The 15,388-nt window shown below is 40.9% G+C and overlaps 1 protein-coding gene across 5 annotated transcripts; it reads left to right on the top strand.

The window, feature by feature from the left end:
- The first annotated feature begins 6,147 nt into the window (after window positions 1-6,147).
- gsr (glutathione reductase) lies at window positions 6,148-14,638 on the top strand. Of its 5 annotated transcripts, none has more exons than XM_056439991.1 (13): window positions 6,148-6,289; window positions 7,258-7,661; window positions 8,222-8,248; window positions 8,363-8,451; window positions 9,257-9,326; window positions 10,093-10,240; window positions 10,540-10,594; window positions 10,679-10,778; window positions 10,880-11,131; window positions 12,286-12,397; window positions 13,001-13,132; window positions 13,238-13,371; window positions 14,019-14,638. In XM_056439991.1, the coding sequence occupies exons 2-13, from the start codon at window positions 7,404-7,406 to the stop codon at window positions 14,166-14,168; spliced, it is 1,527 nt and encodes a 508-aa protein (XP_056295966.1). In that variant the 5' UTR covers window positions 6,148-6,289; window positions 7,258-7,403; the 3' UTR covers window positions 14,169-14,638. The 5 variants fall into 5 exon arrangements, with proteins under 5 accessions (XP_056295966.1, XP_056295969.1, XP_056295968.1 ...); XM_056439994.1 differs by having other exon boundaries at window positions 6,149-6,289; window positions 7,487-7,661; XM_056439993.1 differs by lacking the exon at window positions 6,148-6,289 and adding an exon at window positions 6,370-6,489 and having other exon boundaries at window positions 7,487-7,661.
- Window positions 14,639-15,388: the final 750 nt, after the last annotated feature.

Here is a 15,388-nt window from a genome sequence, read left to right as displayed (position 1 = left end):
AGTATGAAGCCCAAACTAATTAAAAATCCACTTGGCGAATGGCGACATTACATTACACTCCACTCGCGTCAATAAGCCACAGGACTTCTTTCAGAGGAAACTTGGTGAAGACCGCTTGCAGGCAAATCACTTTGTAAATGTGGTGTCAGCTGATGAGCTCTTCAGGCTTCTGGACACCTGACAGAACACGGGAGAGTTGTGTGGCTTTCTGCACAGATGGAAGGAGACCATGGCAGGGGAAAGGAACGCAGGCGCTGATCAAGAGTGTCTCCAAATATGCAACGGACACAAAATGGGGAGGCAACAACTACAAAACTTGACTGAATCCATCCACAACCTCGATAAGCAGTATGTTTCTAATCCATCACCTGAACTTCTCAAAAAAAGGGAAAATTTACAATTAGAATGTAATCTACGATCGACCAAAAAAGCAGAGCAACTACTGTTGTACTCCCGTGGACGGTCATACGAGTATGGGGACAAGAACAGCCGGTTGCTGGCTCATCAACTAAAACGGGAAGCAGCCTCACGACTGATTCCTGAAATTAAAGATAATCATGGAAACTTGAAAACTAGCCCGCAAGAAATTAACAACGTTTTTCAGACGTACTACACAAAATTGTATACCTCTGAATCTACCTCAAGAAAAGGACCAATGACAACATTTTTAGACGGCCTCGACTTCCCATGTCTTGAATCTGATAAAATCACGGAACTAGATCGGACAATAGAATTGGAAGAAATCCAGGCAGCAATTACAACGATGCAGAGTGGCAAGACTCCAGGGCCTGATGGCTTTACGGCAGAATTTTATAAAAAATTTAAACACAAGCTTTCTCCAATTCTTCTCAGAGTGTATCGGGAATCGCGGATTATGGGTACTCTCCCACCAACTCTCTCACAAGCAACCATCACACTTTTACTAAAAAAGGACAAGGACCCGTCTGACTGTGGATCCTATCGACCAATCTCACTTCTTAATGTAGACTCTAAAATCATTGCAAAGGTACTGTCACGCCGACTTGAAAATATTACCCCTTTAATTATTTCTGAAGACCAGACTGGTTTTATAAAAGATCGTCACTCATTTTCCAACATCCGCAGGTTACTTAATATAATTCACACTTCCCACTCCGCACTTGTTCCGGAAGCAGTTATCTCATTAGATGCTGAAAAGGCTTTTGACCGGATTGAGTGGGAGTATCTATTAAAGGTCCTTCAGAAATTCGGTTTCGGTGATGTTTTCACCTCCTGGGTTAGACTTTTATATTCATCTCCGCAAGTATGCGTTAGCACCAACTCACTGCGTTCCCCATATTTCTCTTTAACGAGAGGCACACGCCAAGGATGCCCACTTTCCCCCTTGCTTTTTGCAATTGCGATAGAACCACTATCCATTGCATTGAAATCATCTCCACTTTTGCAGGGAGTACGGCGGGGAGGAATAGAACATCGTGTATCACTGTACGCCGACGACCTGTTGTTGTATGTGAACGACCCAGTGGCATCTTCTCCTTCAATCAAATCGATTCTGATGGAATTTGGTTCTTTTTCAGGATATAAATTACATTTAAAAAAGAGTGAATTGTACCCAATAAACAATTTGGCTTGTCAGATTCAGCAATCTTTAGTACCTTTTCGTTTAGCCAGTTCAGGTTTCAGGTACCTTGGTGTGAACATAACCCGCAGTCTTGCCTCTCTTCATACAGCTAACTTTAACCCCTTGGTTGAAAATATGAAAAATGACCTTGCTAGATGGCGCAATCTGCCCCTGTCAATGTGCAATCTATAAAAATGAATGTATTCCCCAAATTTCTGTACTTGTTTAGATGTTTACCAATATTCTTGCCAAAATCCTTTTTTCAATCAATTGACAAAATTATTCTAAACTTTATCTGGGCAGGAAAGTCACCAAGAGTGAGCAAGATCTTTCTCCAACGCCCGAGGGACATAGGTGGCCTGGCTCTTCCTAATTTCATTTTTTATTATTTGATTAATGCCCCGGAGACTGACTGGTGTCTTTTGGAGGCTCATTCCTGCTACTCTTCATCTCTTCCTGCATTGGTGTACTCATCTCTTCCGATAAAACTGTCCAGCCACTCTTCTAACCCGATTGTCCTCGCTACACTTAGAATTTGGATTCAATTCCGTCGTCACTTCAAATTCCAAACCGCTTCCTCTATGGGTCCGTTTAGTAAAAATCATCTATTCCCACCATCTGTAGTGGATACAACTTTCTCACAGTGGGCAAAAAAAGGACTGATGTGTTTCAGGGATCTTTACGACGATGACCACTTCTCTAGCTTTGACTCGCTTTGTAAGAGATATGACCTGGAGCGTTCAAATCTTTTCAGATATTTTCAGGTCCGCCACTTTGTAAGGAAACACTTCCAGTCAGACCCTGACCTCCTTTGCAAAACACTTTGGGAAAGCCTACTAGACACACATCCAACTCAGAAGGGGCTGATCTCTAAAGTTTACAACCAGATCATAACGACAATAGATACCTTTTCTACAATCAAAGCCAAATGGGAAAGTGAGTTGAATGCAAACTTGACAGAGAATTGGTGGGTGGGTGTACTGAGGATGAACACATCTACGTCCTGTGCCAGACTTGGTGTTATTCAGTTCAAGGTGGTCCATAGGATGCACTTTAGTAATAGCAGACTAGCTAAAATGTTCCCAGACCATGAAGCAGGATGTAACCGTTGTGACTATCCTCAAGCAGATTTACCACACATGTTTTGGGCGTGTCCTAAACTTGGACAGTTCTGGTGCTATGTTTTTAATATCTTATCTATAGTTTTAGGGATCAAGCTACAACCGTGCCCTCTTCTGGCAATCTTTGGAATCCCTGCCAAACCCATCCTATATAGTACCAAAGAAAATGATATCATTGCTTTTACGACTCTTCTGGCTCGTCGCAGAATACTGCTTGCTTGGAAGTCTCCAGGTCCACCATCTCAGTCTGCCTGGCTTAAGGATGTAATGTTTTTCCTGAGTCTTGAAAAAATCAAATATACACTTAGAGGCTGTAATGACCATTTCACGAGGAAGTGGCAGCCTTTCATTTCCTATTTCCAAGACCTGTCAGTGTTGCCCAATGATTGAGGCGCGTTAGGTTCTGTCCATCTGTCTGATTTATTGCAACCAAATCCATGTATTACAAAAATCTGTGAACAAATGTAAAGGCCATGGGTGTGGGTGGGTTTGTGGGTGGGCGTATTATGATTCATTATTTTTCCTTATTTTCAATTGTTGTTTTTTTATTTATTTATTATTTTTTTATTTATTAGTTGTGTTTCTTCTCATTTTTCACTTTACGTTGTCTATTTGCTCTACCTTCCTGTCACTTTATGCAGTACTACTGCAAACAGAACAACACACACACACACACACACAAAATACTTGTTCGCTGATCCCTGTCGCTATATTGTGCACATTCCTCGTGTTCTTTTTAAAACCATTGATGCGATGCTAAACTCTCCTTTACTCACTTGTATTGAAGCTTCAACTGAGGTATGTGAAAAATTCCTCTGCTATTTCATTGACAAGATCTCCACTATTAGAGCCAGTATCTCACCACCTTCTTTCGACCCCTCCATTGATATCATATGCGCCGCTGTCTTCCAACAGTTTGGACCAGTGTCGTTGTCATCTCTCTGTGACATTGTGGCTAAATTGAGGCCATCGTCTTCTCCCACAGACCCAGTCCCTCCTCGACTTTTCAAAGAGATATGGGACACTATTGGTTCTAATGTCCATACTATTATAAATAGCAGCCTAGAGTCCGGTTCTGTGCCAGTTTATTTCAAACAAGCGGTTGTGGTAACTCTGTTAAAAAAAACAAATCTGGACACTTCTGTCTTCTCTAACTACAGACCCATCTCGAAACTTCCTTTTATTTCAAAAATATTGGAGAAAGTCGTACTCTTACAGCTGCAGTCTTTCATACATGCACACAATATTTTCGATATGTTTCAATCCGGTTTTAAAGCGCTTCACAGTACTGAGTCTGCCCTTCTAAGAGTGTTCAATGACCTCCTGGTCACTACAGACTCTGGTGACTCTGCTATCTTAATGCTCTTAGACCTCACAGCTGCTTTTGATACGATTGACCATTCCATCCTTATCTCTCGCCTAGAGCACTGTGTGGGTATCAGGGGCATTGCCTTAGAGTGGTTCAGGTCCTACCTGTCCCAGCGATCTTTCTCTGTTAGGCTTGGTGACTTTGCATCGTCTTCTGCCCCCCTATCCTGTGGAGTTCCCCAAGGTTCCATTTTAGGGCCCATTTTATTTTCCTTATACCTTCTCCCCCTTGGGCTCATTTTTAGAAAACATGGCGTCTCCTACCACCTTTATGCGGACGACTCCCAAATATACATACCCTAAAGAAACGCACCTGCTCTCTGACGCCCTGGTTGACTGTCTCAATGACATAAAGGCCTGGATGGCGAAACTTTTAAACATAAATGAGAGTAAACGGAGGTAATTGTGTTTTGGACCAAATGGCGATGTCCCTCCATTGACCTGGGTTCCTGCAACAGTATGCAAAACCCATGGTCTCTAATCTGGGCGTTAAAATCGACAGTGCTTTTAAATTAGATAAACAGATAAACTCTGTGGTTAAGTCCAGTTTTTATCACCTGAGGCTGCTGTCCAAAATTAAACCGGTTTTATCCGCTTCTGATTTTGAGCGTGTAATTCATGCATTTGTTTCTACGTTTAGATTACTGTAATGCACTTTATGCCGGCTTAAATAAGACTTGCTGGCCGCCTGCAGCGTGTGCAAAACGCTGCGGCTCGGTTGCTTACAGGAACCCAAGTACGATCACATCACCCCAGTCCTGTCTTCCTCCATTGGCTTCCTGTCCACTTTAGAGTTCATTTTAAGATTTTATTGTTTGTTTTAAAGCGCTTAATGGGCTGGCCCCTCAGTACATCTCTGACCTCATACAGGTGTACACCCCCTCAAGGGGTCTGAGATCGGCTGACCAGCTCCTCCTAGTAGTCCCTAAAACTAAGAAAATTACCAGAGGAGACCGGGCCTTCTCAGCAGTAGCCCCCAGGCTCTGGAACGACCTGCCCCCCCAGGTCAAATTGTCGCCCACCCTCCAAACCATTAAGTCCCGCCTGAAGACCCACCTCTTTTCCCTCGCTTTTGAGTTAGTTTGAGCTATGTTTTGTATTGATTTCTCTCTATTTTGTTTGTATGCCTTTTATCTACTACTGTAATATTATATTTTATTATTATGCTATGCTTACTGTGAAGCACTTCGTTAAACCCTCTGTTTTTAATATGTGCTATATAAATAAATTGGATTGGATTGGATTGGATTGGATTCTCTAATTAAGTATATTTAAAAAAAGAAAAAAAGAAACAACATATATTAAGAGGGCGACTGTGGGTCAGCGGTCAGCGGATAACAGGTCTGTCTTTCAATCAGGGGGTTGGCGGTTCAATCCCCGCCCTAGTCGATGTGTCCTTGAGCAAGACACTTAATTGCTGAATTGCTCCCTACAGCTGTGTCTAAGGTGTATGAACGTGACAGGATTGTAAGTCGCTTTCGATAAATCTAAGAATAAACTTAATTCTGTATTTAGCAGCACAGTCTTAAGAGAAAGAAGGGAGAGTTCAGCTTCCTAACAGCATGGTGGACTAAGCTTGTTGAGTGTTGCAGGTGAGCTGGGTGTCATATATGTCCTGCAGGGAGGCACCAATGATCCTTCCAGCTGTGTTCACTATGCGCTGCAGAGGTTTCCTGTTGTAGTCAGTACCGCTTCCGCCCCACACAGTGATACAGTTTGTCAGGATGCTCTCAATGGTTCCTTGGTAAAACAAAAAAGTGCACATGATAGGGTGTTCTTGCCAACTTTTTCATTTTAATATATATATATATATATATATAGTTACCATTTCGTTTTGCATTGTAGCATTATTGTACTGTACTTTATTTTAGTCGAATTGTATGTTTCTTGAATTACAAGCATTTATTATTTATATTATTTTCACGAATAAACTCAAACAAATCCCTTTAATGTGAAAACCTACTTGGCACTAAACCGGATTTTGACTGTGACAAGCAAAGCTTTATTTTGAAAGATGTGGAAGCTTACGTTATTTTCTTTGCGGCTGGCGAGATGTGTCTAGCGTAGCCCTGCGCTATTCTTGAAGACCTGTTACGCAACTCTCCTTTGCTTATTTACGCTAGTTTCTAAATATGCTTAAAAACGTCCGCTAAAACGTTTTTTTACACCCTTCAAACAAGTCGACCTCCAACATCGCAGGGTGAGTTTGTGTAGTCGGTGTAGTTTTATCATAAACAGACCACATGGACCACCCAGTGACACAGGAAGTGTTTAAAGCGTTTTGTATTTGTACGATATAGTTGAGCTACCAGTTGAGAGATAAACAACCACAAACGAATAAGTCATGCTGTTTATAAGACTGCGCAGACTGTTTCCTACGGTGTCCCTGGTATTACCAAGGTGAGTAAATATACCTACGGGTTCAGAAGCGACCGTGTTAACCCGGGGCGACTTTGAACCGAACGCGTCCGTTGTTGTCGTCGTTAGACAGCTGTTGAAAATAGGAAGAAAACACGTAGCTATACCCCCACGAATGCCACATTATTTAATTAGTATAATATATATTGTTATGTCAAGAGTGTGACACTGTATTACAACATTAAACCGGCATTCACGAGGACAGCTATACGTGTTATCTATCCTATTTTCGAACGGCCGTCGTAACCACGACAACAACGGACGTGTTCGGCTGAAAAGTCGCCGGTTAACAGGGTCGCCTGTTAAACCGTACCACCTGCGACACATAATAACAGGTAAACATATTATGTAATTAAATCCTCAAATGTATTTTTGCTGCAGAATGAAGCTGATTTACGCCTGTTATTGTAACCACCCGTCCTGTCGCCATGACTATTTGTGAAAACAAGTTTCTAGGATTTACACACCATTGTAGCGATTCACAATGACACAGCAGTCAGTGGCTTTCTCTTGACCCGCCCACCAGGGTTGCCAGGTCTGTGTGACAAAACCAGCCCAATGGCCAATAAAACCAGCCCAATATCAGAACTCAAAATATGCCCGTGCCAAACCATATCCACTGCTTTTAAAGTCCATGTGTGTACGTGCTGATCTGGAGTCAGTTTGGTAGGATTTGGGTATAAATAAATTATTTCATTTAAAATATGGATTTTTATTTAAAGATATTCATGTAATTTGCATGCAAAATAGGTCTACCCGAACCAGCGGACAAAAAATTCAACCCGCGACAACACTTCAAAAGTAGCCCAATTCCGCGGGAAAACCGCGGACCTGGCAACACTGCCACCCACTGTCCCGTCGTTTGTCTGACCCACGCGCCCGCGAGCTTCCTGGTTATGGCAACACTGGTGCGTCTAACCCGGTCGCGAGCTCCCTCCTGGTTCGGCTTCAGGAAGCAACTGTTCTCGTGTCCCCGCAGACACGCAGCTCTCATCCGCCGCAGCATGGCCTCACACACGGCGGAGACGGAGGTGACCCGGTTCGACTTTCTGGTGATCGGCGGCGGGTCCGGAGGTCTGGCCGGGGCTCGGAGGGCGTCGGAGCTCGGAGCGGCCACCGCCGTCATCGAGAGTCACAGACTCGGAGGTACCTGCGTGAGTAAAACAGACAACCCACTGTTATCCGCCTCTGGTCGCCAGGTTCACTGCGAAGCCTCCGGACTCCTTTTGTGGAAGTGTGTTGTGTTTGCAACAAACATTGTAGTCAACAGTCAATGAATAAAACGTTGGGGACGAGGTGGAAACACCACCCCTCATTTGATCCCGTCTTTTGAATAGAAATAGACACAATACACACTTATGATGCTTTAGTTTTTATATTGTTCCCAGGCTATTGTAATAGAAGGTGTTACACATGGGTGTTCACATTGTTGTGTTCACCCCCCTACTTTGACTTCTCATTTGATCTGGATGTGAATTTATTGATCAAATGCATTTTATTGCCACAAAGATGACACAGTTAGTCCAATTAATTTCCCAGTGTTGGTAATAAATAAGGAAATAAGCTTTTCTTACACAATTCACACACAAACCATATAGCAAAGGATTACAATATGAACATCTTTTATAGATCCTGTTTAAATTAAGTTGATATACATATTTCTTATTGTCATCGAGCCGACGTTGAACTAATTTGCTGTTTGAATGTTTTTCAGGTCAATGTCGGCTGTGTCCCAAAGAAGGTACACTTCTCTTCGTGTTGCAACAGGCCGAGTTTGAACTCTGACACATCATCATCATCATCATCATTATTGTTGAACTAAAATCCCACGCCGTCTGACCCTGTGCCTTCACAGGTTATGTGGAATGCAGCCGTTCATGCAGAGTATCTCCACGATCACAGCGACTACGGCTTCGATGTTGGACATGTTCGTTTCAGTTGGGAGTAAGTTTCAGTGTCTTTTTTTTCTCCTTCCTTTTGTCACTTAGTTTTGTGCAACTACAATGAGCTCTTTTGAAATCTGCAGTGTTTGTTTTTCGAACAAAGAGTTGTCTGTTTCATGGCACCTTCTCTCTGTCGTTGTCTTTGGTTGCTTCACTTCAGCCCACTTCTGGGCATTTTGTGGGTGACTGTTGAATATAAGTAAGAGGTGGCTGCCTGCAACACCAGGAAACATTAGTCCGGGAAACAAAACACTACATGCATCAGGGCTGGGAGACTAGTGATGGGTTTATCTAAAAGTTTTACTGTATCTGAAACCATAAGAATATTTGTAATCCTATCGTAAACTGTAATTTGGGTTGTTGTGTTGCGTTTGAGTTATTTTGTCCATCCTGTGTGTGTTGCAGCGGAAGGGTTTCCATTTAAAATGTAAAGCCCATTAGATTAACATTCGGACTCTAATGTTAAACATTCATCTGACCTCCCCACTAAATACAACATATTTTTTAAATCTAGCATTACATTTGTACACGTCTCATATGAATATCCCAGCACATGCATTATTTTCTCCCGTGACCTTTGCAGCTTCTTCATACCAGAAGTGAACCGACTGCATCTGTGTTATAGTTCAACACTTTAAATCTGCTCAGCTCTCGGGCTTATCGCTGAAAAGATCCCATGTGTTTTAGAGCAGTTTCAACTATGTGAAGAGCTCGTAAAAGGCTCTCTTTCTGAGCCTTTATTGAAGTGGATGCTGTTTGTTTGGTAAATAAACAAACAACCTCTTAATCGTTTCCTGTGTTTGCAGAGCTCTCAAGGCCAAACGGGATGCTTATGTCAGTCGCTTAAATCACATTTACCGCAACAACCTTGACAAAGTAAGATCACATTTATATCCTCTTTATTATTTCAATATGTCTGTTGTTCTTGCCCATATATACAGGACTGTCTCAGAAAATTAGAATATTGTGATAAAGTTCTTTATTTTCTGTAATGCAATTAAAAAAACAAAAATGTCATGCATTCTGGATTCATTACAAATCAACTGAAATATTGCAAGCCTTTTATTCTTTTAATATTGCTGATTATGGCTTACAGCTTAAGAAAACTCAAATATCCTATTTCTAAATATTAGAATATCATGAAAAAGTATACTAGTAGGGTATTAAACAAATCACTTGAATCGTCTAATTAACTCGAAACACCTGGAAACACATTTTCAAATGTTTGATTTTGTTTTGCTGTTATAAATCTTTTTTTTACTTGGTCTGAGGAAATATTCAAATTTTATGAGATAGGATTTTAGAGTTTTCTTAAGCTGTAAGCCATAATCAGCAATATTAAAAGAATAAAAGGCTTGCAATATTTCAGTTGATTTGTAATGAATCCAGAATGCATGACATTTTTGTTTTTTTAATTGCATTACAGAAAATAAAGAACTTTATCACAATATTCTAATTTTCTGAGACAGTCCTGTATATATATATATATATATACACACACACACAGCTATATTTACTTCAGGTTAACATAATGGCTCAAATGTTTTCACTGGATAAAGAATTATTTGACTTTTTAATTTTTTTATGTTGTTCTAAAGACGAAAGTTATTGCAAACAAATAATGACAACTGATCCATTTCAGGGCAAAGTCCAATTTATTCAAGGTCATGCAAGTTTTACTGATGACCCCGAGCCGACTGTGGAGGTCAATGGAAAAAAATATACAGCACCTCACATCCTCATCGCCACTGGAGGGCAGCCTACTGTTATGAGTGATGCGGATGTTCCAGGTAAGAGTGATGAGCTCAGATCTTACCTTTTTAAAACGTTTTTTTTATTTAATCCAGGGGTCGGCAACCTTTTTGATAAGGAATCATTTTTAGAATTTCTTGTTTCAAGAAGAAATCTATTAAAAATGTAATAACCGTGCGCATACCTGCCAATAAGGCACTTTAAAAAAATGTCAAGTGTTCCCGCACATTTATTGCGAGTGTGCCATTGGTTAAGTTACCATGAATACCTGAATTTGCATACCCCTGATTTAATATATTTATTCATGCAAACATGTTGTGTTTATTGATAACTTCAGGGGGAAGTCTGGGCATAACCAGTGATGGCTTTTTTGAACTTGAAACTCTGCCAAAGTAAGTTTATCGTATAATCTCTTTAGTATTTATCTTGTGCAAAGTTTGGGCCAATAATAAAAGGTTTTGTTTCCCCCCCAACAGGCGCAGTGTGGTTGTGGGTGCAGGTTATATTGCAGTGGAGATGGCAGGCATCCTTTCCACCTTGGGGTCCAAAACATCCCTCATTATTCGACAGGCGGAAGTAAGAAACCCACAGAATCACAACGCAATACAAAAATTCTGTCTTTTTCAAAAGTGTGCAGTAATGCAAATGCATGTATCTCAAACGCTCTCTCTCTCTAGGTGTTGAGGAACTTCGACAGCTTCATAAGCACAAATTGCACCAAAGAGCTGCAGAACTCTGGTATGGACCTGTGGAAGAATTCTCAGGTGAAGTCCGTGTGTAAAACGGAAACGGGACTGGAGGTGACGCTCGTCACCAAAGACCCAGAGAAGAACGGCGAGGAGAAGATCAGCACCATCCGGGAGGTGGACTGCCTCCTCTGGGCCATCGGCAGGCAGCCCAACATGTCTGGGCTGAACATCGGCGCCACGGTAACGCTCTGCTCATGATAACGTACACTGGATGCTGAAATGTGCCCAGGATAAAATAGGCAGATGTTCCTGGACAGACAAAATCATTTAACATCTTTAGTCTTCTTATTGAGGCGATTCATTTATTTTGGCGCTGTAAACAAACAAAACACACGCAAGACCATCAATGAAATGGTAACGGATGACGTATCGCTCGTCACCATCTGTCCAGTTAAAACAAAACAAAAACTGGTTATGCCCTGACTTCCCCCTGAAGTTATCAATAATCACAACATATTTGCTTATATACATATTTTGGATGAATATGTTAAATCAGGGGTATCGTTTCAGCTGCTCAACTGGCCTCTTGGATTATGGCAGCACTGCAGATCATTATTTTGTCTCTTAATGTCACACCTATTTTAATAAGAGCCCAAAAATAAACCAGGCATGTGGTCCTCTTATGTCAACGACTTGGGATAATCCAGGAGCAGTCTTTGTCATGTTGATTATGAGATGTAAATTCTTGTTAGTTTAGAATTAAAAGACAAATATATGACAGTCAGTCTTCCTTGTATTTAAAGTACTTCAACATACTGGAACATTGGGAGAGTTTAATGGACGTGTTTACCCGATCGATGTCAAACATTGATATCAAACATTGACATGTTCCGGCTCGTCTTTATTGTCTAACTTTTAATATGACGGAGAGTTTGAGTGAAACATCAAAGCAGCTCAACAATAACTTGTATTTAGAAAGCATCAAACTAAAGGAAATAAAACAGATAAATGACATTTGACTGTGTCGTTGTCATCTTGGTTGTTGTTCGTGACCGGTTTGCAGAGATGTGTCTTTGTTGACACTTAATAATGTGAACCAGCACTCTGTTGCTCCTGCGCTGTGTTTTCTGGTTTACATGTAATACTCCGAGCCTCAGCAAAAGGAGGAGCCGTTGTTTATTGCCGTCGATGGAAACAAAACGTTGTTGCTTCCTCCCTCTGCAGCTCAGCTTGCAATGACTAAAACATACCGTAACGTTCCCCATAAAAATCCCGACGGAGGATTTTTTCTTCTTTTTTTTCTGAAGGAACTGAGAGAAACACTTCAGTGCTAAAATGTGATGTTTTAGTTCATTTGTAATAATGACGTAACAATAATCTCTCTGTGTTTGCAGGGTTTGGACACGGATGCAAGAGGCCACATCGTTGTGGATGAGTTCCAGAACACCAACAGACCAGGGATCTACGCTGTCGGGGACGTCTGTGGCAAAGCTCTTCTCACTCCTGGTAGGAAGTTGCACGAATAACTTGAATCAATCTGCTGAAGATGGACACTGTCCAGTCGTGTTTATGCCCTCGCTGGGCCAGCGTGGTCGTTTCAAGGCTGATGGACTCGAGTCTTCAGTCGAGTTTGATGTCCATGTTGAATACCTTCACAATAGTTTTTTTATGCAGAACCGGTATTTTAGTGTCGGCTCACAGGCAACATTTTAAGGTTTTCAGTTCGTGTCACTTTGTGGTGAGGACTCTATAATTATATTTAGTGTCTATTCAAACACTGATCTGCTTTTCGATAAATCCCATTTAAATACAAGGGACTCTAAATAACTCCACATATAATATGAATTCAGACCATGATTTAACTCCACCGTTTATATCTTTAAACACGGCGTACGGTAGCAGAAGTAACTGCTGACTCAGTAACTGCTAACTGCACATGTCTGTGGAGCATCGATTATAGATGATCATATCAAGTTTCTGTTGACTTTTCCCTGCTCCATGCACTGGGGAAGTCGGTGCAGTGCTGCTTCGTTCTTGTTTTTCTGGTTTCGGAATGAAGCGTTTAACCTGAAATATTGATTGATGTTATGTCGTATCATGTCGGGGCAGTTGCCATCGCTGCAGGCAGGAAGCTGGCTCACAGACTGTTTGAGGGCCAGAAGGACTCCAAGTTGGACTACTCGAGTATCCCCACCGTGGTGTTCAGCCACCCCCCCATCGGAACGATGGGCCTCACAGAAGGTGAGCGGTAGTTTCACAGGCAAAAGTTCAACTTTGCCTGTAGGCTCAGTGTTTTTCATCTGTTGTCGTAGATTTCAAAATGCCTAACTTGTGTTCCTGTCTCAGAGGAGGCCATTCAACTGAGCGGAAAGGAGAATGTGAAAGTCTACAAGACTTCTTTCACTCCGATGTATCACGCCATCACGAGCAGGAAGAGTCAGTGCATCATGAAGCTGGTGTGTGTGGGCAAGGAGGAGAAGGTAGGAGTCATTTAAAGGGGGTGCAATACAGAATTATTTATTCAAGTTATTCCAATTATTGTAACGGTTATAATAGTTATTAATCCAAACAATATTAACTCTTTGTCATTGTTTGCTACGGTACAATTCACCGCTTTCACTTTATATATACTTTTCATTTTTTTCATTAAACATGTCCTGCTCTGCTATTTTGTTGTATTGTGTGTGTATATATTGTGCATTATTTCATACTTAATATTAATTGATAATGTGTCTGCTGCAACCAAACCACATTTTCCCCCTGGGGATGAATAAAGTATCTATCCATCTATTTATCTAAGTCATTCAGACTTATCTTATAGTCTGTAAGATTATGAAAATCTGACAACTGCTTAAAAACTAAAGTTGTACTTAAAATTATTTTTGAGGGATCAATCCTCTAAAGGATTTCAACAGGAAAAACACCTGCCGTCATCTTTTGGTAGGGTCTGGTTACAAACCTTATTCCAGGCACTCACACCCAATCTCTGTACATTATGGAAAGACATGTTGGTAGGTGTAGGTTGTCTGCTTACTTAAGTCGAAGTAGATCTGGCAGGTTTCAGAAAATTCTTAAAACTCCATTCCAGAGCATAACCTTTGCGTTTGTGTGCGTCTCTTTTCCTCAGGTGGTGGGCCTGCACATGCAGGGCCTGGGCTGTGATGAGATGCTGCAGGGCTTTTCCGTGGCCATCAAAATGGGCGCCACCAAAGCAGACTTCGACAAGACTGTCGCCATTCACCCCACCTCGTCCGAGGAGTTTGTCACAATGCGTTAGTCTTTCTACCAGCAGCAACTCGGACGAGGGACCTGGAGTCGCTCCTCTCTACCGCTCCCGCGTCAGCTTCACCACTCGCTTTCTAAAACGACATACTTGCATTTTTTCTCATTTAAGTGACATTATTTGTGTGCAGTGTTTCATCTTTTCTAACTTTTTTTCTTAAATGGACCAAGAACAAGTTATGGCCTTCTTAAACTGTAATGTAGGTCTTAATTATTTATTTGAATATTCTGGATTTCATTTTAATGATCGTCAAATGGAAGTGAAGGATCTGCAGGTATTGTCAGGTGATTGCAATTGGTAAAACACAAAAGAACCCTCCCAGTGTGTCTGTGTGTGTGTGTGAGATCTATCATTTGTCCAATGATTACAAACACTGCTTTGCACATATTTACAAATAAAGCAAGGCCATAACATATCTGCTGTACTGTTCTAAAGATTCAATAAATACTAGGTTTTTTTCCTAACTGTTGTGATTCCTATCTCTTCATTCTGTGACTACAACTTTGTATTTTTTATGTTGGTACTGAGTTTCATCACTCTTCTCCACCAGTGCCGCTCCCTGTTTGGGTTTACAATTGGTGTGGGTAGAGGAATTAATAAACTTCTGTTAATGTTTGGACAGAGGAATTGGCATTCCTTCTCATGGGGGCTCTTGCTCGCTCTCTCTCCCTCTCAAAATGGGTGATAAGATAACAATGCATTTAAGACAACTAGCACATAATTTATTCATAAATAAATGCAGGATGAATACCCGTCTACTCAGTCATACAGTATGTTATGTGTAGTGACACAAACTATACATGCATACTGCCCAGAGGCAAAGGTGTGGTGGATATATTTCCATGATCTGACTTTATATTGTATTCTTAAACAGTTTATACTGTTGTATTTTTAACAGACAGTTATTATATGTTTAACAGTTCAAAGTTATATTTACATGAAACAATATATAATATACATGTAACTAAGATTAAACTTTCTTACACAATATAAAGTAAATGTACTCCATGTCAATCATTTATAAAGAATACAATTATGTTTGTTAGACATATAAGATGTTTGGTGCAGGACTCATGTAAACGATTATTTTATTATATTGTGGAATTGACTGTTTTACCTACTTCATCTTCCATCACTGGATAGTCATAACATATATTTAACTTTTCCTCGGAACAGAATATGATTTAGTTTAAAATCAGAAATAATTTGTTTTA

This window comes from Pseudoliparis swirei, chromosome 19, assembly GCF_029220125.1.
Source record: "Pseudoliparis swirei isolate HS2019 ecotype Mariana Trench chromosome 19, NWPU_hadal_v1, whole genome shotgun sequence".
Classification (NCBI taxonomy): Eukaryota; Metazoa; Chordata; class Actinopteri; order Perciformes; family Liparidae; genus Pseudoliparis; species Pseudoliparis swirei.
Note: the sequence above shows the minus strand (reverse complement) of the source record. Positions and strands in the feature narration are given on the sequence as shown.